Source organism: Aulonocara sp. 'chitande type north' Nkhata Bay, linkage group LG9 (genome assembly GCF_057382095.1).
Source record: "Aulonocara sp. 'chitande type north' Nkhata Bay isolate Kocher_YH1m ecotype deep benthic linkage group LG9, A_spYH_male_GT1.1, whole genome shotgun sequence".
NCBI classification, from domain to species: Eukaryota; Metazoa; Chordata; class Actinopteri; order Cichliformes; family Cichlidae; genus Aulonocara; species Aulonocara sp. 'chitande type north' Nkhata Bay.
Window position 1 is genome coordinate 3014269 of NC_141352.1, and position 16932 is coordinate 3031200.

General features: G+C 44.3%; 1 protein-coding gene across 11 annotated transcripts in view; it reads right to left on the reverse strand.

Moving 5' to 3' along the window:
* Window positions 1–16932, reverse strand: part of LOC147321429 (uncharacterized) — a 120728-nt gene that overhangs the window by 23744 nt on the left and 80052 nt on the right. The window contains exon 1 of one of the 11 annotated variants that reach the window (XM_086305358.1): window positions 2414–4169. The exons of the other annotated variants lie outside the window; for them this stretch is intronic. Coding sequence (XP_086161484.1) covers window positions 2414–3866 — 1453 coding nt within the window. The 5' untranslated portion in view covers window positions 3867–4169. Of the gene's footprint in view, window positions 1–2413; window positions 4170–16932 lie in introns of those variants that run through there. 11 annotated transcript variants of the gene reach the window in all.

A 16932-nucleotide genomic window follows, 5' to 3' on the forward strand; every position in this document is an offset into this window, starting at 1 on the left:
TTGTTGTTTCTTTTTTATCCTGGTAAAAGAAAAAAATTATACTAAATGTGGATACAATGTTTGTGTTTTGACTGAGTTGCGACAGCTTTCTCCAGATTGGATGCCCCTTACAAAAGAACATTTGAACAGGAAGTAGGAGGGGCTTCTGTACTCTCACTGACATCATTCAGAGCTTTTAGCTCACTGCCAGCTGACATCATTATGTAACAACCACCCCAACCGGTGGCAGCAGATGGCCCCGCCCCTCCCTGAGCCTGGTTCTGCTGGAGGTTTCTTCCTGTTAAAAGGGAGTTTTTCCTTCCCACTGTCGCCAAAGTGCTTGTTGGGTTTTTCTCTGTATGTATTATTGTAGGGTCTATCTCACAATATAAAGTACCTTGAGGCGTTGCTGTGATTTGGTGCTGTATAAATAAAATTGAATTGTAATGTTCAATGCAACCGTATATATAAATGTGGCCATGTTTGCGCCTCCAGCACTTAGCACCACTAATTGGTTCAAGTTAAAATCGTAGTTATGTATTTTGAACTGCATGATTGATTTTCCGAACTGAGATGCTGTAAGACTGAGCTCAGTTTCTTTGGACACTAAGCTTCTGAGGTTGTCCAAAAGCAGCAACAATAACAACTACTAATAAAAATGACATAATAAAAGCTGCACTATCTGATCTCTGGGGGAGGGGTGTGAGTCTGTGTTATCAAAGACGTGCTTTTCCTGTAAATGCTTTCAGCGCCATGCTTTTAACATGATCGGGTCGAGTTGCACTGGAGACTCCATGGAACCATTTGCTCGATGCTTGGGGCCATATTTCTGCCACAAGCGGATCAAAAAACAAATCTTTCTTCTTTTTAAATTCCTTCCCCATACTCACATCCCAGACCTTACTGTCTAAATCCTTCACTTCCTGCTCTTCGTCAGGGCTGTACTCACTCGTTTGTATCACTGTCACCATGCATTTTGCCTTGTTGCCTGTTCCCTTTCCCAACCCCCTTTCATCTTTTTCTGTATGAAATCTGCTCATCGTCACCCCGATGACCCCTCCAGAGAGATGGAGCTATGACCAAGCTGCAGCTCAGTGCAGATTTGTGGTTAATACAATAGAGATTCATGCACTTCCCTGAAATACAGTATCACAAAAAACAAAAAGAATCTTTGAAAGTAAAGCGATTTTTAGATATCTCCATGACCTTGGTAAACCAAAACAAACAGATGCATACAACACACAACCTGTAGCTAAATGACTCTGGACTTCAGGGGGTGCAGAGAAATAAACATTACTGGCCTACATTGGCCTGGCTGGAAGCCTCTGCCACTCTCTGGGCCAGCAGCAGCAGAGAGCAGAAGAAGCCACAGAGAGAAAAAGCAGACAAAGCAAAGGAGAGACTTGTTAAACGCCCCACCCTGATGGTCCAAGTTTCAAAGTTTGTGACCCCGTTTTGGTGACGGTCATCTTTGGATATGACGGTGACCCGCTTTCAGCCATCTTGGCTGTGCCGGCCCTCACCGGGAATCTAATGAGCATTCAAAGTAACAGGAACAGAGGAGAAAGCGCTAGAACGAGATGGAGAGCGTGATGGAAGCACAGAGAACGAGAGGAAATGAGTCTGGACAAAGACAGAACAACCATCAGTTTTAACAAGCTGTGCTATATCCCGACCCCGAATCCCAGTGTCAGCCGGAGGGAACGCTGCTACACAACCTCTCCCTGCAAGCTCATTGTGCTGCATTAGCACGAGCACATCCACTTACACGTACAGGTAGCCAGACGGGGGAAATTCAAAGCTCCATACCTGTTGTTTCAAGCACGGACACACTCATTTGTTTTCTTCACTCACTCCACGCACAACAATTGTAGCTAAAATACACACTGTGTGCTAGACCAACACAACCAGACAGATGCTACCATCGTGGAATTTTAATGAGCCCATGTGGGGTGCGAGGGGTAGCTGCTCCCACTGCTGTCGACTTTTCTCAGCTTTTCGTTCTCTTTTGTTGCTCCCCATCTCTTTCCCGTCTGGCACTCTCCCTATTCGTCTGGCTCGGCAGCTTCCCCCGGAGCCATTCACGAGCTCAGATCCTTCTACTACAGTAACATTCAAGGAAGCCATGCTGTCTGATTCACGGCAGTCTGACAGAAGACAACTTAATCAAGATGTCAACCTGCTAATTTTCTTGCTTGTTTTCTACTCTCCATTTCAGCTGCTGCATTCTCCAGCCATGCATACTTTACCTCTTTGAAAATGACAACAATGAACAGATAGCCATAAACACCTACATAGCTATATATTAGACGTTTACATCCATGACACTGTATTAACATAGCACCAGTTTAACAGAACTAAGTTTCCTCATTTGACAGATCTGCCACTGGTCTTTTAAAACTGGTATTAAAAGACAAGACTGGTGTCCACCTACCATCCACTGTCATGAAGGGGTTAGTGCTGGAGTTCAGGCAGAGGCTGCTATAGACACCAGTGTCAAGGTCATCATCATCATCAATGTCCTGTGCCTTTGTTGATATGTTTCCAACTCTAAAGGTTAAATCTGCACCAGTGTTCAGTTCAGCATCCTCTTTACTCCCATCAAACTCTACAGTCTTGTTAAAATTAGCAGCTTTCTCATCACTGTGTGAGCTTAGAGCTTCAGCAGATCCAGCGTTCAAGCTGCTGAACCCCTTGGGACTGAGAGGCACTGGAAGCACAATGCCCCCTGCCTCTTTCTCCATCCCAAAACCCTCCACTGGGGCTTCTAATGGAGAGAGTGGGAAGCCAGCGCTGCCATCCCTCAAAGGAGGAAATGGGGAGAGGCAGAGGCGGGGTTCGGGTGGGGATTGCCGTAGGTCGATATGTGTGGCACCAGCTGCTGAGAGCGTGGGGGGAGGGGGCTGATCTTCGGCAACAGTTAGCGAGCGTTTCATGGAGTGCGGTGAGCGACGAAGACCGCTTAAAGGTGACGCCACCTGGTCCAGCCCTGCCTCGTCGCCACAGGGGTATTTATCAGGGAGCTGTAGACTGGTGGGTACCGACAGGTGGGAACATTCAGACATTGCTCGCCTCATGGCCTTCCTCTGCTGCTCAGCTCGCCCAATAAAACAGGGCGCCAACTCCTCCTCCTCCTCTTCTTCCATCTCCTCCTCACTGTTGTCCACTGAGGAGCCCTTTGACAGCTGTTGAGCTCCCGAGGCTACACCGGCTCCAGCCACATTCTCATCCGCCCTCTCCAAGTGGTTGTCACTGACTACTCCTATGACGCAGTAGTTGGGGGCCACCTGGGGCATGGCAACTTTTGTGCTTGATTCGGCAAAACATGAGCTGTTCCAGTGTTCGGATGGAGAGTCTCCATCTACTGGAGAAGCCTCTGTCAATGAGGCTCCCACTGAGTGGGGAGGCACTGCACTAGTAGGCGATGGCAGCTCCATACACCTGGCTGGAGATCCAGGAACTGGTGGTAGAGGGACCCTGCCACCAGATCCCATGGCAGAGGGCATTCTTCCTGGGGAGGCTGGGGAGGGGGATGGCGAGGAGGAAAGAGGGCTGTCCGGGCTGTCCCCTGCACTGCCCAGGGAAGCATTGCCCATCGAAGTGCTTCCCGACATGCCCCCAACTCTGACCGGCACCTTCAGCTCTGCGTCCATGCCACCTCTGTCTGGACGCTCAAAGAAGCAAAGCTTGTCTTCATCTGTGAGTCCGTCTGAAGCCATAGGTCTGTCGCCTACCACCAAGCCCCTCGGGGTACCCGTGTCCTTGGCTGTGGGGTGCTGCCAATCCCAGCTCTGAGCTGGCACGCTGGGCGACAGGGACGGCACCTTGCACAGCTCACTGTACTCTGAGAAAGGAGAGCCAGGCTGCTGATCAGAGAGAGAAGACATGCTGTCTCTCTATTCTCTCCCCTTTCTTTGTTTCCAAGCCTGCAGCTGTCTCAGGTGTCTAAGAGGTAATCTCTACCACTCCGCCTGTCTCGCTCTCTTTCCTTTGTTGTCTTGTGCTGTTGCCGTTTTGCGCTCTGCAACTCCAGGTGTGTGTCTGTGTGTCTCCACACTGAAGTCAAACACACACTGAGGCTGAACTGGATGTGCCGCTCTCTCCCCTGCTCCCTCTCTCTCTCTCTGGTTCTCTCACTCATTATTGGAGCTGTCATGTGACCCAGTTGTGGAAGTCAATTGGCTATAGCCAGCTCCCGGAACCCGCCCACTGTGGTGGAGTGAGTAAGCCCCCTCCCATCTACTTTTCTTTTTCACTCTTTTCCCCCTCTAGACCCCTCTCTGTTATTCTGTCTCTTGGCAAAAAGTACAACGTGTACACACACACACACACACACACACACACACACACACACACACACACACACACACACACACACACACACACACACCCGTTCTTCTTAGTGAGGACCCTCATTGACATAATGGTTTCCCTAGCCCCTTACCATAGCCCTTAAAAATGAATGTCTAACCCTAACCTAATTGTAACCCTGACACTAAAACCACATTTTGAGCCATCAAACTAGTGAGGACCGTGTTGTGTCCTCACACGTGACTGCTGGTTCTCACAAGTATAGTAGAAGGCAGGTTTCGGTCCTCACAAAGATAGCTAGACAGGAACACACACACACTTCTCTAGAGCACTGCTATTAATGAGTGTCCATCTGTATGACCTGTTCAAATCCCCTCACGTCTCTCAGCAGACAGCATCCATGTAAAGTTTGGGGTCTATTTTCAGTCCCTGCGGCTGAGCTGTGAAACCCTCCTGGTAACAAACAAGCACACGGTTCTTGAAGAGTTGCAGGGGGATAAAATTAGAAAGTTGTAAGATAGTGACAACAGAAGCTCTGAGAGCTAAAGGAACAAAAACGTGTGAGAATGTGTGCGGGAAGCTATCCAAGCATGTGTGTGCGTGAAATAAGCGCAAGCATATCGCAACTCTGAGCTCAGTGTGAAAGAAGAGGAGATGGGAAATGAGTCAGGATGGAGAGGCGAGCCTGTGGTACAGAGGCCTTCACGGCTGTCACAGTGTATCTGCTCCCACACTTCTATCCCACACACACACACACACACACACACACACACACACACACACACACGTGCGTGCGCGTCACATGTCATTAAGCATGTAGATTTTCAACCCTCTAAAAAGATGATTTTACACACACTTACAGAAAAAGTGCATTCTTCCGTGTAAGCTTTGTGTCACAGCAGATGTAGGAGTCATTAAAGACAGACATGCCATGCAAATACAGTTACACACTTTCAGGCTAACGCGCACAAACAGTCGAGCCTGTAAGCGTTGGCTTCTTGCACGCAAACACTTTCAGCTCCATTTCGCTTCATCATCATCATCGCACAAAAACTGCAATTTCCACTAAACGTGGCACAGTGTTACTGGAGCTGTTGGGGCTGAACAAATGGACAGGATTCATCACATTTATCGTTTTATTTTACAGTACAGTGACAACTTCACAGCAAAATGTCAAGAACATCCAAAATAGCACAAATCTGTCCTCAGCTACAGAAGAATCCGGCCTGTGCTGGATAAATAGATCCCTCTGAAACATGTCCCACAGCTTCATGGATCAAAACAAGACGGCAGGTGACAAAGACGGTGCTCCCTTCAGCGTTTTTGTCTCTAGGCCTTTTTTGGTAGCACGCCTTTATTTAGTATCGCCGGACAAAACAATGAAGTTTATCGTGCGTAAACAGATAATCTGAGGTAAAGGTCACAATGTGGTGCAAAAGTAACGGTGGACTGGAGGGAGAGTGTGATGGTTTTAGTTTGATATGTGTGTGTCCAGTGCCAGTCAAAACAGCCGGCGGTTACACTCATTCCCGCGGCTGCCGGTTTGGACTGAGGGCTGAGTGTCAGCAGGAAACCATGATTTATAACAAGCAGACAGGCACACGGGGACAGAGCGAGGTGGCAGGGCTGAAGATGAGGAGTATGCAGACAGACAAGAGCAGGAAAAGGGAATCAGAATTGGAAAAGTGAAGGAAAACAACACAGAGGAAAAGGAAATGTGGAAAGGATACTGAGCACAGCGCTCAGATAGAGCAGAAAAGAGCTATTTAAGAACCAATGCATTTACCATCGACCAGCCAAGAAGAAGCACCTCTGCCTCAGTTTGTGACCAGCTGCCTGTTAGCTTAATGGATGGTACAACAATGCAGTCCTCCCGGTGTTTCTGGGAGGGCAGTGCATCTAAAACAACGTGACTTTAACGATCAGCTACTCAGTGTCATCTCTGAATGTTCCGCTTCAAGTGGGTCTCACAACAATAGAGAGGATCAAGTGAAATGATGGAGCTGCAATGGTTTACTAAACAAAAGCACAACTGCAAATAGTTCCATAGCCAGAGGAAGCGCCGCTTCATAAAACAGTAAATGAATGAGAGCTTTGTTTCCACTCACTGGAAAAAGGATTCGTGCCAAGCTGGCATGTGGAACAGAGAGGTATGCAGACCTTCCTCCTTCAATGAAAAACTAAACCTTACCAGCACAAAAGCAGAGGAAACACAGAGGAAAAACCAGAGTTCAGAGGAGTGTGGGCAGCGTTGAGCTACACCTTCCTCGTTAGTTAGCAGTTTTAGTTCAAATACATCGTTTATGACGCATGATTTTTATTCGTTTCATCGCCAAATGCATAAATATGCTTGAATACTGCAATGACTGACGTATCCTTTCATTGCTTAGGAGGTTACATCATGCATGAGTCTACCCAGGGCGAGAACTCAATTCATTGTGACTTCTGGTCACTTCAGGGGATCGGTCAATAATAAAGAGATACCAGAATGCCTTCCAACTGCAGCCCCTCTCCTGCCCTGTTTGTCTAGCGTATGTCTGACGCATTATGTGGTTAATGGGATCACAAGCGATCCGAGTTTGCCTCCTTCCTTCGGTCTACCCGTCAATTAACTAAAATGGCTCCTCCATTAAAAAGCAGCCTGCCGCCAAACCGAGAAAGCACGTCTCCACCAGAATGCCAACGACCTCCGTCGCGTTACGGGAACGTCAGACACAGCCTGCCTCTGTTTCTGCATCGCAAAATGTCACCACAGTCGGCGCCTCTGTCGCCTTTTCCACATCGCACCTGGAAAATAAGACAGACAGGCAGGTAGACGTGCTTGGCAGGTAGGCAGACTTGCTCGAGGCTGACGGACCGTCACTGCCTCTGTGCATCACATGTGTCATGTTTGCTTTGGGCACAATTCTTCTCTCTCTGCCTGCTTGCCTCTTGAAGTACAAAACTGATGCCAGAGTCCCATGGGGACAACGACACACACACACCAACAAACTGATGACCTCACCCTGTCTGACTGGTTGGCTGACAAAGATACGCAGACACACTCACTATACAGTGTTATATAATCCCACTGGGTGACAGAGAGGCTGTGCCTAATAACCCGTGCAGGCCACTAGGATGGCATACAGACAGGACAAAAGCTGTGGCCAGGAAAACAGCTCAGTGGCATGTTTGAATGGCTTTAGTGACGCAGACTGAAAGTGACAGAAAACAGCTTTGATTGATCAATAAAACACCAATTCAAGATTTTCTGCATATACGTGCAAACATCCCAATGTGCCTTACAGTCCTCTTGCTGTGACTATGGTACCAGTATTGGATCTGCACCACAAATCTGTCAACACTGGACAACAGCCTCAGAGCGGTGCTAGCTAGAAGCTTAGCTGATGAGGCCTTAAGCAGGTTAAAAGGTCAAACTTCTCACATTTTTAGTTGAAAACATAAGAAAAGTTGGATGATCCAAACATTCTAGTTTAATAAATTTACCAGCAGCAAGCCAGACGGCATGTGGGCGTTGTTTCATTGCAAAAATAAAAATGACCAACAGAAAACAGGATCAATTCAGTTTCGTAACAAAGCTTTGCACCTGAAGACGCAGCAGTAAGTTATACATGCAGGTAGGGCTGTGCGATACGACCAAAATCTCATATCCCGATATAAGACATCTATCGTCCTGATAACGATATAAATCACAAACATTTTCTGTAAATTCTGTGAATTTCGACTTGCGTGAAGTGTTTCCAGCTGGGCGTCCTTTACCCGGAGTCGAGTGTTTTAGCCGATGCATGAAACGATACATTTTTAGACATAAGTTGTAACGTACGCCGTTTTCTTTGTGAGTATTTATTACACGGCGTGCTGCGGGGAAAAGCCTGTTCTAACCTGTTCTAAGGTTTATTTTTTAGCACCTGGCGGCTCTTTTTTACTTCTCATCCGTAAATAATCTGCATCTTTCACGTGATTCAGTTTATTTTGAAAAGTCTCAACAGGATCTTGAGCTTTATTGTGAAAGGTTTATGTGGAACAAGCGGACAGGCGGTGGTTTTACCGTCGTTGTTGCTAACGACAACGCATAAAAACAAGCGCTTGTCCGTCCGTAGTGTGGTTATATTAAATATAAGAGAAAGAGAGAACTTTAATAAATTAATGTAGCCACTACAGTGACCATCAGAACCATGAACAAATATTCCCGTAAACAGTTTATTTTGCGACACCACGAAACAAACGACAGCGTAAAATGAAACGATAGACGTTTTTATATCGTCAGCTGATATATATCGTTATATCGAACAGCCCTGCATGCAGGAGGTATGATTCAGGATATTGTTTCTGTCATTCGGCACTTGTGTTCTGCCTCCTTGCACAACTCTTACGTTTGTCCCCTCAGGCCATATAGAGGACTAGAAGCCTGGTAACCAGTGGCAACCTAAAATCATATATCTACTCCAGCAGGTGTTTAGACATCAGACGTTGGAAGTTCTCCGTGTTGTAGCAGTATCTGATGATTACAGACATTAACACAGGCTGGTCTGCTGTGGATGTACCAGGAAATTAAAAGCTGGATAAAAAGTGATGAAACTTTTCTGTAGAAATAGGTTTCGAAGCAACAGAAACCCCACAGAGAGAAAGGTGGTACAAAGTATCACTGAATATATCTGTTTTTCACGTTTAACACCTGTCCAGTCACATATGAGGTACGTTTTCCCTCCTAATGCCGACACTTCAGCTGGAAGCTCTTCTTGTTATTTTAATGCAACGTCTCCCCTTTAGTGTCATTGGCTGAACCATGGAGTTACTCTTTAAGGAGTGATTACAAAAAAGACACATTAGCAGGTAGCATGGTGGATGATAGATACACTGTATTGCCTGTTCCAATCACGCCCATGGCCACAGGTATAAAACCAAGCACCTACATATGCAGACTGCTTCTACCAACATTTGTGAATGAATGGGCGGCTCTCAGTGAATTCAAGCCTGGTACCTTTATAGGATACCAGGTGTGCAACAAGTCCAGTCATGAAATTTCCTCACTAGGAAATATTCCACAGTCAAGTGTTAGTTGCATTATAACAGAGTGGAAGTGACTGGGAACAACAGCCACTCTGCCACGAAGCAGTAGGCCAGATAAAAATCCCAGACTGGGGTCAGCAGATGCTGAGGTGCACAGTGCTCCCCCACCGGTCGCAACAGATGGCCCCGCCCCTCCCTGAGACCGGTTTTTCCCTCCCACTGTCACCAAAGGTCTTGCTCATAGGGGGTCATGTGATTGTTGGGGTTGCCTCTGTATTTATTATTGTAGGCTCTACCTTACAATATAAAGCACCTTGAGGCGACTTGCTGTGATTTGGCGCTGTATAAATAACATTGAACTGAAAGGTCGCCGACATCGCCTCGTCCAACATCGCCTCGTCCAACATCGGTGTCTGATCTCACAAATGGTCAAAAATGTTTGGTTGGATGGGAATGGACCGTCACTCAAGTTAATTTGCATTTGAAGCAGATGAGCTAACACTTTTGACAATATAGTTTACTTCCAAGCAAAAAGCCTTGTTTTTTTACATATGGCTTTTTATGCAAGTTAGTCATGAGCTGTTGTGTGAAATTAGCAGGATTCAAGTCACCTGAATATGCCAGGAATTTTCTGTAAGCTAATTCCCCTCTGACAGACTGCAATACAAAGATGGAATGATGATGACAGATAATGAGGAAGAGGAGAATAATCTCAGCAGGGCGTCGGTGAAGACGGTGATGATGCAAGGAGACAGTCTTTAGTCCAGTTTATTTATAGCTCAATCGCATTTCCTTCCCAGCCCATCACAACAGCCAGACTCTCACTAAACATCTATTGTTTCCTCGGTAGCCCTTCTTCACATTAGTCACCAAAGCAACTGACTCTTGTTTCTATAGCAACTGGCTTCTTCATCAGCCTGCTGGCTCCAGCCAAGCGGGGGGTTGGGGCAGAAATGGTTTGTGGGAGTGTTTGGTAGTGATGGTGGTGAGCCAGGGGCTGATGGAGGGAGGATGACGGCAGTGAAAGACAGTGCGTCTGCACGAGGAGGGGGACGTTATTAATATTCTGGAAACCACGGGGAAGGAACTCCACTCCACTAATCTTCTGTGCCTGTTGCTGCAGGTTAAACAGATCAGTCAGTGTCTTGGTATTAATCACAGGCATCAGGCAAAATCCGACTGCTCTGAAAACATGGGAATATGTCCTTTGTTTCGCTGTTTAAGGGGATTATAGTCGTTTCTTCTTCTTCTCAGAACTGTGACCGACAGTGTGAAGACTTATTTGTGACACTGGGTAAAATCTGAATCGAGCCACCCCTCATTCCTTTAAATCTCACATCCAAAGGAGCCAAACCCTTTTGTAATTTTTAAAGTGTAATAGTCCTCCAGACTCTTTGAAGCTCTTTCAAAGTGTTTATTTGGACATTTGATGAATTTTCACTCATTTTAGTTCAGTGCTTTTACCTGATCAGTTTCAGAGCAATTGGTTCCAGTTTGTTCCAATTTAATCAGCTGACTCTAAAGTAGTACAAACGAGATCTATTAGCCAAAAAGATAACATATCAGGATGTGTGCAGGCCTAAAAAAACTACAGCAGATTAAAAGTATCAACAAAATCCATGGATGCATCCATCTACTGTTCACTGAAGTCAGAAATGGTCTGGAGTGGCTGTCAGGAAGCCATTCTTAAAGACAGGGAAGAGAAAGAAAAGGCTGAGATGTGCCAAATTATACAAGAGCTGCACTGAAAATCTGAAAGGTGGAGCTGCTAGCCTACCTGAAAATGCCACAGATGCCACTCTAATCAAGGATCTCTGGTGTGGGACGCTCACTCGTCCTATGCCAAAGCCAGAAAAGACCAAAGCTGTTTTGGTGGAAACAGGGTGTAAATGATCCCCGACAGACCCGCCCACACGTACATGCTTTGCTGCATACTTCTTTTATTATTACCCTGTTGATTTTACACACAGTCGGCTGCAGCTTTGCAGCTCACAGCCACACACTCCAACGACAACAACAATTCGGGAGCTGGCTCATTCTTTACGCTGGCGAGGCGTGATTACGGATGCCGCTCAGGTGCGTCCGCCTCCCCTGCAGCGGCACCGCAGACCACGCCCTGCAGACCACGCCCCGCCACACTATGTTGGTTTTAATGCGCTGACTGATCACTGTAAGTACACATCATCTCCTGAACTGTCCATAATAAGTAATAATACTTGTGCACAGCTGGATTAGTATGAGCTACAGGACAGTGCTGTATGAAGTTTGTTCAATGCCTAAATGAGGTGTTTTTGTTTTTGAACTTATCACTTTGGCTCCATGAAACCAATAAGGACTGTGACATAGACGTCCATGAAAAATCTATTCTGTCTCAAATGAAAGATAATACCGGTAGTGTACAAGCTCAATCCTAATCATTACTCCATGTTTCACTGCTCCCAATAATAAAAATTATACTAAACTATTGGTGGTAAAGATGCTGATATAACAGCAAAGCTTTGATTAATAAAAGCTGTCAAAGGGTTTCTGTATTAAAATTAGCCCATCGTGTTACACCAGCCTGTACGCTTCAGGTAACTGTTCAAAGTTTGTCTCAATACTTAATGATCTAAAAAAGGACAATTTTGAAAATGTCCCTAAACAGCACATAAGAGACAGCGCGTTTCATTCCTATTTATTAAGTACCAACATAACCAGCGGCCCTGCAACTCATGAAGCAGCTCTAAGTGTCTGATCTACAGGGAGTGCAGAATGATTAGGCAAGTTGTATTTTTGAGGAATAATTTTATTATTGAACAACAACCATGTTCTCAATGAACCCAAAAAACTCATTAATATCAAAGCTGAATGTTTTTGGAAGCAGTTTTTAGTTTGTTTTTAGTTTTAGCTATTTTAGGGGGATATCTGTGTGTGCAGGTGACTATTACTGTGCATAATTATTAGGCAACTTAACAAAAAACAAATATATACCCATTTCAATTATTTATTTTTACCAGTGACACCAATATAACATCTCCACATTCACAAATATACATTTCTGACATTCAAAAACAAAACAAAAACAAATCAGCGACCAATATAGCCACCTTTCTTTGCAAGGACACTCAAAAGCCTGCCATCCATGGATTCTGTCAGTGTTTTGATCTGTTCACCATCAACATTGCGTGCAGCAGCAACCACAGCCTCCCAGACACTGTTCAGAGAGGTGTACTGTTTTCTAGGGCTGCTCAATTAATCGAATTTTAATCACGATTACGATCTGGGCTTTCAACGATCATTAAAAATGACTGAGCCGATTATTAGCCCCTCCCTAATTTATCCGCGACACCTTAAAGGCCGGTCCATGAAAATATTGTCGGGCATAAACCGGTCCGTGGCGCAAAAAAGGTTGGAGACCGCTGATTAAGAGGACCCGAGGGAAGCTCGGAAAGCTAAGCAGAAGTTATTTGGAGAGTGACTGCCGTTGGTTGAAAAGAGAGTTTAAAAAAAAAAACTTCAGTGGTGTTGCACACTATTTTATATTATTTTTTTAAAGTCATTGTTAACCCTTTAAAGCCGGTCAGAGCAGCACGCTCCGTTTTGCGTAACTATTTTTAAATCCCTGTAGAACCTGAACCGTGTAAGCTAGCGCAATAATTTGTTTTGCATATGAAACCGGAGGAGTTGTACTTCCATCTGATGCCATCAGCTTGTCCTCGGTCACGGTTTCGTTCCACATATAGCTTTGCAAAAATTGCATAAAAAGCGCTTGCAGGAACAAAAACATAATATTCCAGAAACACGCTTTGTGATCCGATCAGCTGTTCGTAACACTTCCCACAGTGAAATGATGCACATGCTGTTTTCTTTGCAAATTTGCATCATAGGATTGTTTTTTGTTTTTCCTGCAGTATATAAAAATTGCTGTATCTCTAAAATAAAACTATGAAGACACTCAAAATAAATTTCCTGTGGTGGGAAACTATTTTTTGCAACTTTATTGTATTTAAAGTTTTGAGGGATAAGCCTCTTAAATTTCTCCAAGTAGAAATATATGTAAACAAAACAAAAGCGATTTTCAATTTTTTTTGTAGTTTATTGCACTTTTTTGCAATTTATGTAATTACTATGGACTTAATGCATACATATTATTAAAATATGGGCTATAACAGTTGTATTGATGTATAGCAACTTGAAATGCTCCCACAAATGGCACTACAGCATGTAAAAAAAATAAATAAAAATAATATAAGCTCTGGTGGACTTGGTTCTATAGTAGGTCTTAAAGGGTTAAATAAATATCGTCAAATAATCGTGATCTCAATTTCAGTGAAAATAATCGTGATTATCATTTTTGCCATAATCGAGCAGCCCTACTGTTTTCCCTCCTTGTAAATCTCACATTTGATGATGGACCACAGGTTCTCAATGGGGTTCAGATCAGGTGAACAAGGTGGCCATGTCATTAGTTTTTCTTCTTTTATACCCTTTCTTGCAGCCACGCTGTGGAGTACTTGGACGCGTGTGATGGAGCATTGTCCTGCATGAAAATCATGTTTTTCTTGAAGGATGCAGACTTCTTCCTGTACCACTGCTTGAAGAAGGTGTCTTCCAGAAACTGGCAGTAGGACTGGGAGTTGAGCTTGACTCCATCCTCAACCCGAAAAGGCCCCACAAGCTCATCTTTGATGATACCAGCCCAAACCAGTACTCCACCTCCACCTTGCTGGCGTCTGAGTCGGACTGGAGCTCTCTGCCCTTTACCCCATACCAATTCATCAGTCCATAAAACCTTAGAAAAACCAGTCTTGAGATATTTCTTGGCCCAGTCTTGACGTTTCAGCTTGTGTGTCTTGTTCAGTGGTGGTCGTCTTTCAGCCTTTCTTACCTTGGCCATGTCTCTGAGTATTGCACACCTTGTGCTTTTGGGCACTCCAGTGATGTTGCAGCTCTGAAATATGGCCAAACTGGTGGCAAGTGGCATCTTGGCAGCTGCACGCTTGACTTTTCTCAGTTCATGGGCAGTTATTTTGCGCCTTGGTTTTTCCACACGCTTCTTGCGACCCTGTTGACTATTTTGAATGAAACGCTTGATTGTTCAATGATCACGCTTCAGAAGCTTTGCAATTTTGAGACTGCTGCATCCCTCTGCAAGATATCTCACTATTTTTGACTTTTCTGAGCCTGTCAAGTCCTTCTTTTGACCCATTTTGCCAAAGGAAAGGACGTTGCCTAATAATTATGCACACCTGATATAGGGTGTTGATGTCATTAGACCACACCCCTTCTCATTACAGAGATGCACATCACCTGATATGCTTAATTGGTAGTAGGCTTTCGAGCCTATACAGCTTGGAGTAAGACAACATGCATGAAGAGGATGATGTGGACAAAATACTCATTTGCCTAATAATTCTGCACTCCCTGTAAAGTTGTCATTCATAATGCAGAATCTGAATCCGACGCCCTCGGCTGTTTCAGCCACATCCAGTAACTCCCTCTGGCTTTCTCAGATATGTATATTCATATACGCTTTAAACACACAAGACGTCCTAAGACATCTACAGCACACCCAGAGGCAGTTTCCTGCTCCTCCTGCCTACACGGACCCAGAGGCGATGCAGCTCTTCAGCCTAGATGGACAGCGGTGCAGATTTTAACCAAACTCAATGCAGATCCACGACGCTGAGAGACTGAACACATCCACAGAACACACAGTGACAGGAAAATGTCACATTCCAATTTGTTATTATTAATAAGGAGTGCCACGTCTGTCACGTTATCCTCGATTTACTCATGAAGCCAGTTTTCAAAATCTGCTGAAAACCGATGAATCTCTCCAGCATTCGTGGCATTTAAATGATGTGAGGCTGTAGCAAATGTACGGACAGAATGTGGATTTCTAGAAAGCTGGAGGTTGGATCAAAACCCAAGTTTGAGTATCTTTACCACCAACATCCTATCAGTGCTGTTTTTGGTTTTTTATACACTTCAGAAATTACAGATAATTCTTAATGAATGACGAGGACGTCCAACAGTGAATTAACTCCTTACTACATCACTGCTGGAGTTTGTTGGTCATTAATAAACATCCTCTCTTTGATAAACGTGCCTAAAGATATTATCTGCTGGATGTTACGAGCTTTTATTCATATACACCACATATCAAAGTTTTTAGCACGGGGATATTTATCCTTTAAATCAAGTGGAACGAGCATTCTGTGGAAATGTGTGGAAACTGTGCCCAGAGTCACAACACCAGTAAAACAATGTTTTTCTGTCATCCACACAGGAAAAACAGTCAATTTAATAAAAAGCGAGCTGCTATTTACCAAACTACCAAAGTGTAATTTATTTAAAACGCTGTCATACTTGGAAAAACTATGGCTACAGCAAAGGTTTGATTTTCACAGATACATGTAATCTGCTTTAAAGGGCACTGGATTCCTAGATAGCATGATATCATAAGAAGTTACAGGCCTGGGAACTGTGGCACATTTGGAAGCTATGATACAAATTAAATAGAAAGAAAACTGACTGGATGTGGATTTGCTCGATTTGCTAGCCTGCTGTTTCTGTTGTTTGGTGTCATTAGTCAAAACCAGCCTGACTTTAACCTCAGCCCTCCAGTCTGGATTAGTTTGTGTCAGAGTCAGACACTAATCAGGCAGTCACAAGTGAAAAAGGCAACAGCTACTTTAGCATCACGCTCTTTCAGGCTGTAGGAAGATTATCCTCGTACCTTTGACTGTCACAGGTAACTGTCAGAGCTGAAAGACTTCAACATCTCAGTGTGATGCCAGGAACTTTGCACATGCAGAATGTGTGCATCTTGATGCTGTCAACCAAACTGATTTTTGATGCCATTGTGGGAGAAAAGCTGCCCTGTTTACTTCTTCTGCATAGCTAGGATACAGAAAAAGGTTCTGACTGTTTCTGAGCTTTTACAGTTCACATCAAGCACTGTGTTGTGTTTTCTGTTTGTTTGTTCCACAGACAAACGTTGTAAAATGTTCTCTGGTGACCTGAGGCTCTTGTTGGTAATTCGGCAAAATGGCAGCAAAAAGGAGACCTTGTCCAATAAAGCAACGGAACAATTCAACAGGCAATGTCATAATTCTGTCTTTGTAACTGACAAAAACCATACCATCAAAACGTCTCGTCAGTGTTGGTTTTTGTTGAGTGCTTTGACTACAACAATACCTGATCCTCAACCTTTATGGCAACTGCCCGATCAGTTCTTATGCTTCCTGTTGATCCTCCCCCAGAGCCAGTGTCTCTGTCTGTCTATGTCTACCTTTCTGCCAATGAAACCTTTAAAAAACGATGACTTTCATTGACATCTTACATTCCCTCCATTTAAAATCCAGTTTTAAGAAGTAACTCAAGATTAGCAAAAGTCTGTGTGACCATTTCAAGGAGAGGAAATCAAGATGAAGTGAAATACTGAAGTATCAAATTAGCATGATGCTTCGTTACAACTTAACAAGTCTTCAACTTAAGCTTGTATCCATTTATTTTTCACATTTCTATTTAATGAAGTTTAAACAAAGTTGTATTAAATGATCTGGACTATTTAACCTGTTGCTGGATGAAGATGAAGGACGTGCACAGTGCCACTTCCTCACCCGTCTCAGTGTAAGAGTTATCTTA